We start from the raw sequence: 16623 nt of genomic DNA on the forward strand, positions 1-16623 counted from the left end.
GGGAATTGTTCGCTTCGTATTGTCGGCAGTGTCTGGACCAGAACGGACGTCAGTTTGAGAACAGGCGGTGACAAAACAATAGAATGATGTTTGTAAGCGCCGCATCTATTTGGGACATAGTTAAAAGTAACAATAGTTAAGCATAAAACAACAAACTATTAATACATATAGGCCTAATGCTCAGTAGAGCTAATGTGCTCTATTTAAAACAAGTGATTTGGTGTTCTTTTTCTCCTGTCTTTTAGGCAAATATACAGTGCATTCAAAATTCATTTATTTTTTATAGTGACTTGGAGTTCAATATTAGTAGCTTATTCCAAAAGATGGTTTTCTTTATAAATATTGCCAATCATGATTTTTTTTCTCGTGGAATTGTGCTTGATGCAGATGGTGTCACGTAGTTTATATATTACCAAAATTAAAAAATTAAAAAACTAAATAAAAAAAACAAAACGAATAGGAACAGTTTGCAGTTCGGAATGCTGCCGAAACAGGAAGTTGTGTGTAGCTACCACTCTCTATGTGTTTACCACGACAGCAGTGGTCATATGATCTTTGAGTTGCAGTTTCGGTTGCGTTTTCCATGTAGTGTGAAACTTACTTTTTGATACACAGGTATATCGTATCAAGAATGTATTTAATATCGTCTTTGATCGAATCAACATTTGTTTTGCCTCTAAAATTTTGATAAATCAATACAATTTTAAACAAAACCCATACATACTCGCTTGAGTAAAAACATTTCAGGAAATAATCGAGGACACACATTAACGACTTCATGCGACACTCGACAATAGCGAGCCCCAAACAGACCGTGAATGGCGAAACATAATTTAAAGGATTTTAAACTGAGGCAATCCGAGTGGGATAAATCATATTTCTCATCTTTTTGAATGAATGCAGAAGGATCCGCGCAAGCGCACACGGACGACTTGATCACGTGATTGAGCGTCAGCGAGACGACGACAGGGGGATTTATCTTTCCTTGTCATTTTTAATCTTCGGAAGGTCGTAAGACTTGGTAGGAAAACTTGGCATTGTGATGGCGACGCGGTAAACAAGTAAGTTAAAAACTATTAAATCATGAAGTGTCATTTTAATGAAGACGTAAGAAACATGTGTGTAAACAAGTTTCACTCGCGTGTTGGCCTTAATTTATTGAACATTCCTCACACAGCTAGCCAAATAAGGAAGGTAAATTAGCCACTGTGAGCTAACTGGGCAGCTAGCAGCTGTAAGATAGCTACTAAACTAAATCACATTGTTGCTTATCAAAAAATCATTTATAAATCATTCCGTATTCTCCTCTGAAATTTGTATTTTGTTTGCAGTATTAGTCGTCTCTCTTACCTGACATCTTGACTCACAACAAATAACCAGTGCAGTACACAGATGTTTGTTTTGTCGCTAACGCGCTCACAAATGATTTGGTCACAAAAAATAGGCTTACTCTTATATGTAAATGACTGTATGCTAATATGAGGCATGACGTATTATACAGTTAACTGTGGAGTGATGACTAAGGGAAGAGACTTGTTCAGTTGTTTATCTCAAGAGGCAATTGAGAGGTTGTGATTCACTGTTGGCGACGCTCTTTGTTAGTGTCAAAATCAGTAATACACTTAAACATACTTGAAATACGCTTAAATGCTATCATTATTAATGTGTCATCATGGGTTTTGTTTATTTGCAGTCTTTGCCTTTAATAACTTTGATTGTACAATTTGAGTACAAAAAAATACTATTAGCTGACATGTTTTCAGATCTGTGTCAGCTTCATCTTAATGGACAAAAAACAAACAGACAAAAATATCTGGACATGGGGCTGTTTTCACATACTCGAAACTGTCCAATTGTCCACAGTGTAAAGTAAAAGTGGTATACTTGTATCTAAAGGTATCTCTTTTTTTTTTTTTAGTCCTCTTCCCATGTATTTTTTAATGTATTTTTTTGTACCACTGTACTTTTCTACACTCTGTAGATTAATAGATAAAATTGACATATTTTCTGCATAAAAAATAAAGCCAACCATCCGAAATGAAGCAGTTCTTTTTTTTCCAATGGGCTCTGCGATTAAAAAATTGTATTCGACCACATTGATTGCAGTGTTGAATTGTATTAAAAAAAAATATATTGAATTTGCTATAATTATTGTGCTCAATACAACACAACAGTGGTTCCAAGCCTTCATCACGGTTTTCTGTGTGTGTGCTTTGAGGTCGTGTGGGGAAAATGCCGGGCACGGAGTACGGAGAGCTCGGGGGCAGCCTGACTGCCATCGCCTCACTGAACGCGTCGTACTCCACCTCGTGGTCGCTGCCTTCCCCGTACCTGCTGCTGCCACCGCCTGCCGAGCGCAAGCTCATCTCAGACGTGCGCCGCACCTTTTGCCTTTTTGTCACCTTTGACTTACTCTTCATCTCGCTGCTGTGGATCATCGAGCTCAATGTGCGAGACCTCGTTGTTTGTTTTTGTACTTTTTTTTTATGTTTAAAGTTTGACTAATGTGTGTCTTCATGGACTCTCCGTGTAGATCTCCAGCACCATCTGGGACAGCTTGGAAAAAGAGGTCATCCACTACAACTTTAGGTCTTCCTTCTTTGACATCTTCGTGAGTAACTGGAGATTATTTGTACAGTCAAATTTTGTTGCACTCTGAGTCATCTGCTGGGTCTTGTACAGTGATTGTCAAACTTTTTACTGTACTTCTCCAAATACCATCATCATCACCAACATTACAGTACAGTAAAATTAGGCCTAAGTGTCATCAAAAGCATGGTAGATGTTTTAGTCCAAAAACATATTACGTTATTGCGACCCTCATGAGGATAAGCATTAGGAAGATGGATGGATGTAGCTGTAAGCCACTGAACATTATGCACATGTTGAACATTAACTTGGTTTTTATAGAGGATATAGTGTGCAAGACATCACTATGTAAATAAATAAAAGTTGATTAAAAAATTGTAGCTAAATAAATGTTTATCTATCTTTTGCATACCACTAGAGGGAGCCCCAAAATCACTGGTCAAGTAGCTTGCTGCCTCACTGTGTCCGTAATGCAAGTGGATTGTAATAGGAAACCTAATATATTTGATACACTACAAAGCATTTGTTTTGTTTGTTTGTATTTATTTATTTTTACTTTGGGGTTATGCTTGAAACTCAACCATTTTTCGAGGCACCTTCACCCTCCAGTCGTCACTCGTTTATCATGGGGGATTGCGTTCCACTGTTCTGAGGGCAGTATTAATAAGTAATATGTCCTCTTCTTGTTCACAGCTCCTGGCCCTGTTCCGCTTCCTGTGCCTGCAGGTGGGCTACGCCGCCTTCAGGCTAAGGCACTGGTGGGTGATTGCGGTGAGTCATCTTTGATCAAATTCCACCTACCCCCAAAATTTCCCAAATATGAGGATGTAAAAGCCCCCGAATAAACACCCTGCAGGTCACCACCCTCCTGACCAGTGTCTTCCTTGTGGTGAAGGTCATCGTTTCAAACGTGAGTGTCACTACTTCTTCTATGTCTGTTGTGTAATGCAGGTTTATCAGTTTCCACCTCATACACATTTTCACTTCTGCATCAGTGGCATGGAAGTGACTGAAAGCACTTCAGTCGACAGGAGCGCTTTCAGTCACGTATTACTGCGAGCCGCGTTCCTCGCAATGAGGAAGTTGCACTACTTTTCACCTTGTGACCCATAGACATACAATACAGCATGTCTATGGTGAACACCCCGCTTTGTGTGCAACCAGCTTCTCTCCCAGAATGCATTTGGCTATGTGCTGCCCATCACGTCCTTCGTGGTGGCCTGGCTGGAGACCTGGTTCCTGGACTTCAAAGTGCTCCCGCAGGAGGCGGATGATGAGCGAGGTGGGTGGCGGCCATCAAATTGAAATATTCCCAAACAAAAAAAAGCTTTTACAGGTTTGAACATTTTGTCCTCAGTTTACCTAGCGGCGGTGAACGCGGCCTGCGAGCGGGCTCCCGTTATGTACCCTCGCGCCGTGTCTGACGGACAATTCTATTCGCCGCCCGAATCAGTCGCAGGTAATGCCATTTGAGCTTTTATTACCCCCACGTATTTGCTGACGCCCCCACCCCCCCGCACCCACAGGCTCTGAAGAAGATCTCGACGAGGAGGGTCTCGGCCGTCGCGCTGTCACCACTCAGGTACCCCAAATGAGGTACTGTCTCACAGACCTCTCTTCTCTGACTTTCTGTGCGTTCTCTTGGTGCAGGAGAAGGAATTTGTTCGACAAGGACGCGAGGCCATGACCATCGTGGAGCAGATCCTCACCCAGGAGGAAAACTGGAAGTTTGAGAAGAACAACGTGAGCACCACCTGTCTCTTTGGCTGCTTCAAAATCAATTTTCTGTAGTACTTTTCCCGACTAGGGTTGCAGGTAACCGTAGTGTACCCCAGCTGACTGTGGATAAGAGGCATGGTACACTGTGGACTGGTCACTAGCCAGTCAAAGGGCACATAGCAAGAAAAAACAAGCATTTAGGCTCACTTTCTCAATTTAGAATCTTGCCTAAGCAAAAAAAACGATCAAAATAACGGTCAAACTTCAACATACTGCACTTCCTGGTAAGTTTTTACATAAAGTAGTATAAGAGGTTGTGCATGTCATACTTTGGAAACAGTGAACTACTCAACAAAGCCTAACTTAGAGTACTGCTTTTGTCTTAAAGTTCCTGTTTTAACGAAACTCAACTTTATTTATGGCGCACTTTAAAAAGTTCATTCACTCTTCCAGCATGCAGAACCTCACTTTGTTTATGTTTTACTACTGAAAACTGCTGTATTTTTAAGACTAAGTAAGTCTCATAGTTACGACTTGTACTTAAGTGTGACTTGTATACTGTATATTAAAATTAGAGCTCCGAATTACTCTTGCCTAATCGTATTGACAGCATTGAACGAGTTTCTGGTTGGATGTGAAACTTGTGCTTTTATCTACAGAAAAGTTTTCTTTTTAGTTTAAAAGGGCTAGAATTCCATGTTGTGTTGTGGCCAAAGGTAGAATCCTTGTCGATTATTGCGCTCTTTGGTGCTGTAATAGTCAATCCTTCTTGCGGCGCATACTATGTGCTAAACTGACGATATGTCACAGGTTAGTTGCCATACTACGTCATCTTGTTCTTCTTACATTTCTTTTACTTTATTTGCTGTTGGCAAATAATTACAGTGCATTACCGCCACCAATCTTTAGGATGTGGCGCATTGTGGCGTCCAGGACCACCAGGATTCTATCTTTGCTCACAATACCACACAGGTTTGTAGTTCATATAAGCCAGTTTAAAAGAAAATAATGAAAAAAAGAACAACTTTTCCATAGTTAAAAGCTAAAGTTTCGAATCCAAGCAGAACCCCTTCGCTGCCGTCAACACAGTTAGGGAACAAAATTTCGGATTTTGAGTCTTGAGTCTCAGTTTTTGTAAAAATTAATTTCCTGCCAAATTGGAACTTGTACTCCGGAGTGAATTGTATGTTCTTTTTTTTTCTTCTTCATGATTATTTTTTTCGGGGTCTGACATACTCTGATTTATAGTCCCAAAAATACGATAATCAAATTCGAATTGAATTTGAAAAAACAAAACAAATGTAATTTATTTATTTATTTATCCCGTGGGCAGTATTTTATTTTGAAACGGCTTAGTCAGAACCAACAAAAAGCCCCAAAATGGTCACAATAACGCCTAGGGGTTAATTGGTGTCCAGATAAGTTCAGTTCAATAAGTACAATCCACGTTTACATATCTTTTCATGAAACATGAAAAGTTGAATAGATAAAGCCACAGATTTGTTTGTATCATTGACTGTGTTTACATGCAGTCAGTATTCGGGTTAAGGTCAGAATTCTGCTTTCCGAAACATTCGAGGTAACCCGTTTACATTTGTGGCGGACAGGGATACTTTCGTTTACATGGTCATTTGTGCTCAATTGGATACCCTGTCATTACGTAAATAGACGTCATTACGTAAATAGACGTGATTTCTACTTTTAACCTTCTACGGTCAATAAAATACACAAATAATATTTATGTCACTCACTACGCTAAATAAAGTAGTCTGTTTCCTCCTCGCTCCAGAAGTGTGGCTCTTTGCTGTGCCGTCATGTTTGTTTACACCACCTTAAGTATTGCTGGGGGGGAGGGGGGTGTTTCTCAGTCATGTTACTACATCTCAGTCCTGTTACTACGTCTCCTCTTGCCTCACGATCCACAAAGTGACTGCGAATTAACATTATATGCACTATATGTGGTCGCGACACGTTTTTTTTATTTATATAAATAAATAATTATATATATATATATATATTTTTTTTTTAAATAAATTTTCTTGAAAACTTCTTGGGTGGTGGCCAGTTTACTTGGGTGGCCCACCCAAGTATCAACATGGTGTGGGAACCACTGCGTTTTTGTTTTTGCCGTAGAGACCCAAAATAACGTGAAAACGACACAGTGAAATCAATGTATTCAAACGAGACTCCTTTAGCGAGAGGGACGGAGCTGCGCATACAAATCGAAAAGTACAAAGACCAAGATTCCTTGCGAATACAAATACTGTAAGCGAAGAAGAAGAAAAGATTGAAGAAAATATAGAGCATGCGCACAGCAAAAAACAATGCGCCGTTCAATCAAGGTATTTTGAATGTGTTTATATGAGCAAGAATTCGGGTTATGAAAAGGGTCAGGGGTCTTATTCGGGTTTTTAAAAAAACCCGAATAAGAGCATATTCAGCTTATTGCATGTGTTTACATGTCCAATATTGCCAATATTTGGGTTTTTCAAGGGTTATTGCCTGCTTTTAAATGTAGTCATTGTTGTAATTTAGAATTTTGTATATTGTGTGCCATAGAGAACGCTTCAAAGACTGCCAGTCGAAGGGTTTAGTTAACAACTCTAAGTGGATAAACTGCCATTCATATAAAGTAGTTGGTTTGCATATATTTCGGCATAAAGTATGAGACCAAAACATTTATGTATACATAATAAATTTGATTTGTGATTGATATGAGATTATTCATCAAAATCGTTGAGGCCTGTGCTAATAAATAAGTGTGCACAAAGGGACTTTTTTCTTACAAAAAAAACAACAACAACCCCAAAACAACAACACAACTATTTTTCATTTTTAGCACTGATAAACGCAGACATGCACACTGAGTCTTCTCTATTTAAATTCAATTAAAACATTTCTGTGTTTCATGTGTTGTTTCAGGACGCCGGCGACTCCATCTACACTCTGGAGATTCCATTCCACGGCAAGACGTTCATCCTTAAGGTGAGGGAGCAGCGTTTGTCATGACTATGTCACGCTCACTGGCGAGTGGTGACCTACATCCTGTTGACATCATTCTACTTTTGTTGTCTCTGTTTGCATTGACGGCGCTATTTTAAATTGTATGATCCCATTATCGTCGTTGATTCTCATTGCCTCATTGCTTAGAGTTAGCACGTCACTCATACCAAATAGGTCACATCTTTTCCGCTTTAATCAATCGGCTGTACCATAGAAGCTTTGTGAAATTGTGGAAGACTATTTTTGCTCAACAAATGTCCGACAGAAAACAGTCAAGGGCTCCGGTCATCTGGTCTGACAGGTTAGCTAAGGCACTGTAATTGCAAACTAACGCCCTGGTTGATGTGTAGGGACAATGTGGCTGTTGTTGATGCTGTGGGTTGGTATTTAGCGCGTCAACAGGGTCTACCACTTTGTTAGTGGATCGTAAACAAGCGTGCTAAAAGGGACTTTTCAAGCGAATCTTCAGCCCTGCATAGTTCTGACTGGACATCATCATGTGAATCTTTGATTTATATGGACCATTTTCATTTCTATTCTTTGTGATTTTGTTGAACTGTAAAACTGAAGAATGAGTCACCAGCTTGGACCTAGTTCTGAACTGATATAAGTAGGCTACTCATAATTTATTATCTTCTATACATTATGCATTATTAAACACCAACAATCGGTTAGCAATCGTGATTAGCATTAGCGTGCTAGTGATTAAACAAACGTTAATCACCATTTAGTTCACACATACGTCATGTCTTCACGAGTTGAATTGAGTGGACATAACTATCTATCCATTATCTGCTGTGCATGAGCATTATTAAACAACACAATTAGCCTATGATAAACGGTTAGCAATCACAGTTAGCATTAGTGCGCTAGCGATTCCCATTTAAGGTAAACAAATATTAACTAATTCACTCCCAGCCATTTTCACAAAAGAAATCCCCTTCACTTACTGGATTTTGACAGATTTTGCAAGGCCCACAGACTATAGTGTTCTATTGCTATAAAAACATGGAACCTAACAAAAGAAAGTCTCTTCGTTCATCGGGGGAAAAAAGTACATTTCTATCTGTTTCCGTTATGCAGCAATTAGCATTAGAATATAGCTAAGTTTCATCATTATTCACAAATCTATTTAGAATTGTAAGTAATTGAGTTTTTTCAACATGGCCCTGGTTTATCTCCTTTGCTCTGCTGCCACCTGCTGGCCGTTTGTGTAATAACTACCATTTTTTTCAACCGTTCTTTGCGATTGAGAGGCTGCATCAAAGCCTTCTGTATGCTCTAGCATAAAAAAAAAAACATTAAAAACTTATAAATACGTCTTTGGGACACTTAGAACATTTAAAATAGAACGTATTTATACATTTTTGGGAGCAAATTAGCTAACCACCATTTGGTTCACACACATCATTATGTCTGCATTTCACATGTAATAGTATTTTAAAAGTCACTTTCAGAAAGTGCTTCAACAATAATCCATTGGTAAGAGTTTTGGGGAAGCTCAGTGTGCTGTATTGTCTTGAATAAAAACCCATTAAGTACTTGAGTGTTTTTTAGAGAATGGTCTGTTGTTGTTTTTAAGCATGAAATAACATCTGCCATTCGGCCACTAGATAGTGGACTAACAGAAGAAATCCCATACCATTGCAATACTCCGTGCGTCTGCAAAAAAAAAGTACGTCTATAAAACATGGATGGCTCAAACATGGTTCCGGCGGAGATTCGAGGCAGAAAATATAGGTTGACCTATTCTTAAAGTCAACTCATCTGACTTTATTGACTCTTTTTCCAGCCCTACTTAGGCCTGAAATAAAGTTGGTTTAAAGTAGAGACGATAATTTGACAAAAACATTTAAAGCAAAGTATGGTCACAAACTAAATAGAAAAATTGACATCAAATTTGAAGACAATCCAAAATGCAGTCGAAAAATCGAACAAGAACCTACATGGACAACTGCGATTTCAACCTGAATTTTAAAAGAAAACGTAGTGTAAAAGTACTACATATTTCCAATGTATAACATATCTTCAATGCAGCAAAACTAAGAATTTCTCTTTGAAAGCTGTTCAATGCAGGAAATTTAATTTTGAGTTGCTGCTGCTACGTGTGGCCAATAAATTAAATTGCACACTCCCTTTTTCGTGTACTCTACAACGCGTACATAATGTCACATCCGCAGACAGAGGGCGGGAAATTCCAACCCAAATCCAGTCTGAAAACTATTGGCCATTTAGGATAATCATATTAAGGTTTCTTTTCTCACCATTGGCTTGGGAGAAATAACTTGCCTTACTGTATACAGTGAGGATTAGTTGCACTACCGCCGTGCAATTTGATGCGCTTTCTGGTAGTCCTGGCATGCTTGGTGAGATTGTTGTTTTGTACTCTGCCAGGCCTTTATGCAGTGTCCTGCTGAACTGGTGTACCAGGAGGTCATTTTGCAGCCTGAGAAGATGGTCCTGTGGAACAAAACTGTGTCTGCCTGCCAGGTGAGAGTTGGCCACTCATAGCTTCTATAATAATTAGTGGTGCAGTGGATTACAAAAGTCACGGTTCGGATCAGATCACGGATCGGATCGTTTTTAGATAGATAAGATAATATTTTGTCTTTAATGTGCTAACGTTATTATTTTTCATGTCAATTAATACCTTTAAAAACAAATGTTGCCACTTTCTGCAAACTGACAATGGCATCACCTGTGCTGAAGAAACGGGTGACGAGTCTAATGACCAATCATGGCTCAGTTTGCTGACCAAACCTAGGAAACAGGTGAGCCGTGATTGGCCGTTGCCTATTTCTTCAGCACAGGTGATGTTATCATCAGTCGACAGCAAGTGGGAAAGTGTGTTTTTAAAGGTATGAATTGTACGTGGAAAAATAATGAAGTTATCAATCTAATTCTGGACAAAATGTCAACTTATTACTGCTGAAAATGGCTCAATGATTCAAGTATCCCTTTAAATAAAAAAAATCAACTCCAAATGTTTATTTTGGCCATTTAGGATTTAGAAGCACAACTTTAATTGCAATATGAGCCAGATACATTCTTATTTTATACATGGCCCATGTATAAAATAACAAGGTATAAATTTTTTTTATTCCTAAAATCTAAATGGCTATATTTGACATTTTGAGTTGAATGTTTTTCGCCTTTCAACTGTTTTTCACCACAACCGACCGGTTCAGAGTTCGCATCACTGCAGACGCTGCACCGATCCGCCTGTCGATCTCCCGCTCCAACCTACCCTCACTCGTGAACAAGACCCCAAGATACTTGAACTCCTCCACTTGGGGCAGGGTCTCATGCCCAACCCGGAGAGGGCACTCCACCCGTTTCCAACTGAGGACCATGGTCTCTGATTTGGAGGTGCTGATTTTCATCCCAACGGCTTCAACGAACAGCCCGTATCTCTGTACCCCGTACTCCCGAAGCACCCCCCACAGGACTCCCCAAGGGACACGGTCAAACGCCTTCTCCAAGTCCACAAAGAACATGTGGACTGGTTGGGCAAACTCCCATGCACCTTCGAGGACCCTGCCGAGGGTGTAGAGCTGGTCCACTGTTCCACGGCCGGGACGTGCACCCCTGAATAGACCTTACCAGGGAGGCTGAGGCGTGTAATCCCTCTATAGTTGGAACACACCCTCCGGTCCCCCTTCTTAAAAAGGGGGACCACCACCCCGGTCTGCCAATCCAGAGGCACTGTCCCCGATGTCCACGCGATGTTGTAGAGGCGTGTCAACCACGACAGCCCCACAACATCCAGAGCCCTTAGGAACTCCGGGTGAATCTCATCCACCCCGGGGCCTTGCCACCGAGGAGCTTCCCAACCACCAAAGTGACTTTGACCCCAGAGATAGGAGTGCGTACCTCAGAGTCCCCAGTTTCTGCTTCCTCAAAGGAAGACGTGACGGTGGAATTGAGGAGGACTTTGAAGTATTCTCCCCACCAACTCACGCGTCGAGGTCAGCAGCACCCCATCTCCACTATACAAAGTGTTAATGGTGGCACTGCTTTCCTCTCCTGAGACGCCGGACGGTCGACCAGAATTACTTCAAAGCCGTCCGGAAGTAGTTTTCCATGGCCTCACCGAACTCCTCCCATCTCCGAGTTTTTGCCTCAGCGACCGCCGAAGCTGCATTCCGCTTGGCCAGCCAGTACCTGTCAGCAGCCTCCGGAGTCCCACAGGCCAAAAAGGCCCAGTAGGACTCCTCCTTCAGCTTGACGGCATCCCTTACCGCTGGTCTCCACCAGCGGGTTTGAGGATTTTGCCGCCACGACAGGCACCAACCACCGTACGACCACAGCTCCGATAGCTCCTAGGCTCATTGGGACACGCATACCTCTCCACCACGATGAGGTGATGACTCACGAAGGAGAAAAAAAAAGACAAAAAAAATTCTGTATCATGAATTTGAGGATTAATTTCACCCCAGTTGCCGAAATGCTTGCTTACATGCGACTTAGGTGATCCACAAGGGTTTTCAAGATTCTCTGCTGCTATCATAGTGAATGTGGACTGATCTTGTTTTGCTTTTGTGTGAATGCGCAGTTTGTTTTTTCACCAACTAATCCACGGATCGCGTGTCATGTGAACCCTAACCCTTCACATGTACTTTATGTATCATTTGACCGGCTGTTTAATTAACTCAGGAGATAGCAACACAGAAAGTGCCTTAACTTTGGTCATGATAGATGTATCCTAAATGTCAGCAAACCACCATTCATCCATCTTCTAGACGGCTTAACCTGATTAGGGCCGGTAGCCTATACACGTGTCGGAGCGTATTCCAGCTGGCTTCGGGCGAGAGGTAGGGTATGTCGTGGATTGGTCGCCAGCCAATCGATGGGCAAACATAGACAAAAAATAAACCTATAGGGTTATATCTGGCTGAGCAACGCCAACTACAAAACGTTTTGTAATGTGTTTCAGTCCAAGTCAATGCTAGTTAGTCCTGTTTTTAAACATTCGAGATTAGTCTATAGTTTTTTGTTTTTTTTCCCTGCCTGCTCAGATCCTGCAGCGGGTGGACGACAACACGCTGGTGACGTATGACGTCTCGGCTGGGGCGGCTGGAGGAGTGGTGTCTGCCCGGTACCGAGCCGCTGCTTAGCTCTCATCTCTTTGACTTCTCTGCTTTTTTGTTTGTTTTTTTTACAAATCATGTGTTTCATCCACCCAGCGACTTTGTCAATGTCCGCCGTGTGGAACGTAAACGAGAATGCTACCTTTCTGCCGGCATGGCCACCGACCACGACGCCAAAGCACCCTGTGGGCCTTATGTCAGGTTGGAAAAGCAAACGGCTTTAAAAAAAAAAAAATAATAATTATTATTATTTATTTATTTTTAAATGAATTGACACTACATTTTCGTCAAATGTTTTGCACAACAGGGGAGAGAACGGTCCCGGTGGATTTGTGGTACTCAAATCCAGCAGCAACCCGTCCGTTTGCACCTTCATTTGGATCCTCAACACGGATCTGAAGGTGAAGAGAACTGAATGAATGAAGCAATGAATTTATTTAAAGACCCTGTGAAGTGATTCAGAGATTTGTTTTTAAATACGTTATACATGATGAAAAATGTGCAAAGATTTATGCAGTAGCTAGTTGTGAAGATATAGTGTTAAACTGTTTTTCACCTGTGTGTGTGTGTGGGGGGGGGGGGGGGGGGGGTTGATAGTCGCACCTCTCCCAATATGTAAGAATTTGACCCTTCGCTCACATCAGTGCAATTCAGAGTGCCTCGTTGTCTGGCATTAGTGTGCATACGTCACATTTTTACGGTTCAAACATGTGGTTATATGTAGGCATAAGAAAGATGCTAGACAAGTAGCATCCCATTTTTACATATCGTAGTAGTATTTGATTGACGGTTGAGTGGGGCGTGGTTTCAGCGTGTCGAGTGGACATGTCCACAGTGTTTAGGAGTAGCAAGAGTGACTTGATTTTTCACCATTTTTCATCTATTGTACTACTAGTGTATACGCAGTGATTTTATTTTTTAATTAATCATTCAAATTTGGCAAGTTGTTGGCACTTTTCTATGTGGATTGTCAAATTTAGAAGACATATTTTCACTTTACAGGGACTTTTAACTAAAGTAATGTAAGCTTTTCCTCTATAGAATGATTGTTCTATTAAAGTATTAATATGTTATGAGCATCTCCTCTGTTTAAATAAATCAAAACTCAGCAATGACAAAAACTAAAATAAATATCCAAAATGCACTTTGGCTACTGCTAGCTAGTTTGTTTAGTTTTACTCGGAAGAGTGTGATGTGGAAGAATGCACAAGATTGGCCTTAAATCCAATCAGACTCCCTCCAAAATCTTCCCAGAAACGAGAAAGGACAATGTGACAAACTGACTTGCAAAACTAAACGGATGTTTGTTTTTTCCTCTCAGGGTCGACTACCGCGCTACCTCATTCACCAGAGTCTGGCGGCCACCATGTTTGAGTTCATGTCCGACCTGCGCCACCGCATCGCCGAACTGCGGCCCACCATGCGCTGCCACCGCCAACACCACCCGTGCTAGGACTATGGCCCCGATAAAGACAGGGAAGCACGCGTCTGCACGAACTCGTCTCCTCTCAAGTCGAAGAGACGTGAAGCACGTGAGCACGAATTGGCCACGTTTGGGCAAATGACGCGGCCATTAAGACTGAACTTTTCTCTGAGCCTTATCTTCTTCTGCTTTCTTTGGTCCGTTTGCTGACTATCTGGTGCTTTCCTACTCAATATTTACCCTACTTGGTCGCATAAGGGAGACGGCACCAGTTGAAGCTGATCCTTCCTGCCTTCAGGTGCATACACAAAATGGCTGCCAGATAGGATCGCAATAGTCTGGGAAAATTCCATGAGAATTTATGATGGAGAAATAATACATTTCTGGTTTATTTACATTAATTCCCATACAATTCCATGAAGTTTCCAACTTTTTAAATTTTGCAACCCTACTGCTAATCATCCTTTTTCAGTATGACGGAGCCTGAGGTTCTATAATCAGTCATTCATCTAAAAGCGGTTTGATTGTTTTTTAAGCCTTCTTCAAAATCCCCGCAGCTTTAAATCAATGGCCAACTTGAGACTGTGTGTCATATTACGATAGATGTCAATAGATGCCAATGATGATAGATGCCAATTTCATGTCAATGGGTGAAACGGGTGTCGGAGGTTGGTTGGGAGGGGTAAGTGACTGAATTTCAGGGAGTCAGGTTAGAGATTAAAATGGCTACATTTTTGCTATGGTACATACGCTTGTGAAAATTTAAGAGTTTTCGGACATTTTGAAGCCCCTCTAAAGGCGATTCAATTCACACATTGGAATATAGGAGGAATGAACCAATAGCGATTCCAACTGGGCCTTGTGCATCAAGTCCTTTAATGCAACTCTTTTGATTTCAGTGACGTTCTACCATTCAGAACACCTTGCCAGCCAGTCATTTTCTAAAGTTCTTGCCCTCATTTGGGTTTTGTGTGAGCTGTAGTTTATCCCAGCTGACTTTTTGGCAAATGTCATGGTAAACCCTGGATTGGTCGCCGCCGAAAGGGGCAGAGGTCTCCCGCAAATAGCGAAAATCTGGGAGTAATTGACGCCCACACAAACTGGTTTGTAATTGCCTGTAGATGCCAGAAGGTGGCGGTAAAGCACCTTTTTTTTTTTTATTCCCAAAGATGTGGCATGCCTAAATGAAGCTCCTCCCCTCAGTTGAACTTGGATGGTTGCTGCCAAGTAACCACCAGATGGTGCCAATTTAAAAAAAAAAATGTTTTTAATGATTTTTGTTTTACTGTGGCGGTTTCAGGAATAACGTAAGATAGGTTCCCTCCAAAATCTGAAAGTGAAGTAGCTAAATTCGTAAAATGGCAAACCATCAATATATTCACACCTATGGGAAAAATCAGAGTCTTCATTGAAGCTAGCATGCGTGCTTTTGGAAAGTGGGAGGAAGGCCGAGTGCCCAGAGAAAATGTAGGAAAGCTCGGGAGAATAAACAAACTCTATGGGATTTGGACTCCAAACCTAAGGACTGTGAAGCAGATGCTGACCTCTAGGGCACCTTGCTGCCCGCCTTTTGTACAGGAAAGGTCACCCAAGCTTAAAAAATAAAAATAAAAATGTAAATGCTTTTCAGCATGGAAGAAGTGTTAATTCAACATTTGTGTGGATGACCAAGACAAGCTTAGCATGAAGCACGAACGCTGAACACTCAAGTGTTTTTTTTTTTTTAGAATTCAGCTTTGTGGACTTTTCTTAAGCACACAACCATTGTTTTGGGAGTGTTAAGAATAAAGAGCATATCATGATAACGTTATGATCCCCGCCAAAGGGAACAGTTTGTTCTTAGCTCACATAGCAGCAGACATGTGAGTGTGGAAAAATGTCAGATGAGAGTAAAGAGCCGTGGAGGAATTTTCGGTGCCTTCAACGCAATCTTTGCTTCTGTGTCTTAATGAATGAATGTTTTAACACTGTCACACACACACACACACACACATTATACTGTACTTGTAGTGTTTACACAAACATTCATTTGAAGTCATCATGACAAACTGACCAAACTGTTTGTTTTTTAGCTAGTGTCTAATAAATTGATTTCATGTTATAAAGTCCTTTTCTTTCAATGGTTTGATTTTGAATGATAAAGACCAAATAACCCCAATACGGTGCTTAACGTACAAATAGTTTTCAATCATCCTTGCCTTAAAAATGTCTTATTTTGAGATAAGGGCTCTGTTTGTTTTGAATGATATCTGGACACAAGAGGGCTAAGGCAGTTTAAAAAAAAAAAAAGTGAAATCAAAACAGGTTCATCCTCAACCTTCTAACCAGTTAGCATTTTGGAACCGATTATTGTTCCGCATCAAAGCAAGAACCCTTTTGATTTGGACTAGTAACTGCTACAAAGATAGGCCAAGTATTTTTGTCAAAATGGAGCTTGTTCCATGACAGAGCAAGAATACTATTGGTTTTGAATTGTAAGTCCTTTGTTTTATTTAGCATTTGTGCACTCAAGATTTCATACTGGTTGCTATTCTCCCGTCCACCCAAGAAGCATGTAGTCCATCTGACCCATTCACAAGGAGCTTGAGAGACTCAGCTGAGCGATAAAAGAAGAATGTTCTCCAAAGAGACATGTGCGTATGCTCTTCTAATACACAAGCGTCTTCTTCATGAGACAAAACGTTGTTTTAGTGCTTACTGTACTGTACTTTTCAACTCCTTTTCTGGTGAAAAGCAGGTGACCTAAAGCACCACTGTTATCCACAATAAAACTAATTGTGCTGTAAGTCACATGCGAAC

At 40.9% G+C, this 16623-nt stretch overlaps 1 protein-coding gene across 1 annotated transcript; it reads left to right on the forward strand.

Moving 5' to 3' along the window:
* The first annotated feature begins 933 nt into the window (after positions 1–933).
* Positions 934–15932, forward strand: stard3 (StAR related lipid transfer domain containing 3). Its single transcript, XM_077558646.1, has 15 exons — positions 934–1061; positions 2219–2448; positions 2534–2611; positions 3283–3360; positions 3446–3499; positions 3754–3871; positions 3947–4048; positions 4116–4171; positions 4240–4332; positions 7231–7293; positions 9706–9801; positions 12330–12409; positions 12498–12602; positions 12709–12802; positions 13723–15932. The coding sequence occupies exons 2-15, from the start codon at positions 2233–2235 to the stop codon at positions 13852–13854; spliced, it is 1365 nt and encodes a 454-aa protein (XP_077414772.1). The 5' UTR covers positions 934–1061; positions 2219–2232; the 3' UTR covers positions 13855–15932.
* Positions 15933–16623: the final 691 nt, after the last annotated feature.

This window comes from Vanacampus margaritifer, chromosome 2 (assembly GCF_051991255.1).
Source record: "Vanacampus margaritifer isolate UIUO_Vmar chromosome 2, RoL_Vmar_1.0, whole genome shotgun sequence".
In the NCBI taxonomy this organism is placed as follows: Eukaryota; Metazoa; Chordata; class Actinopteri; order Syngnathiformes; family Syngnathidae; genus Vanacampus; species Vanacampus margaritifer.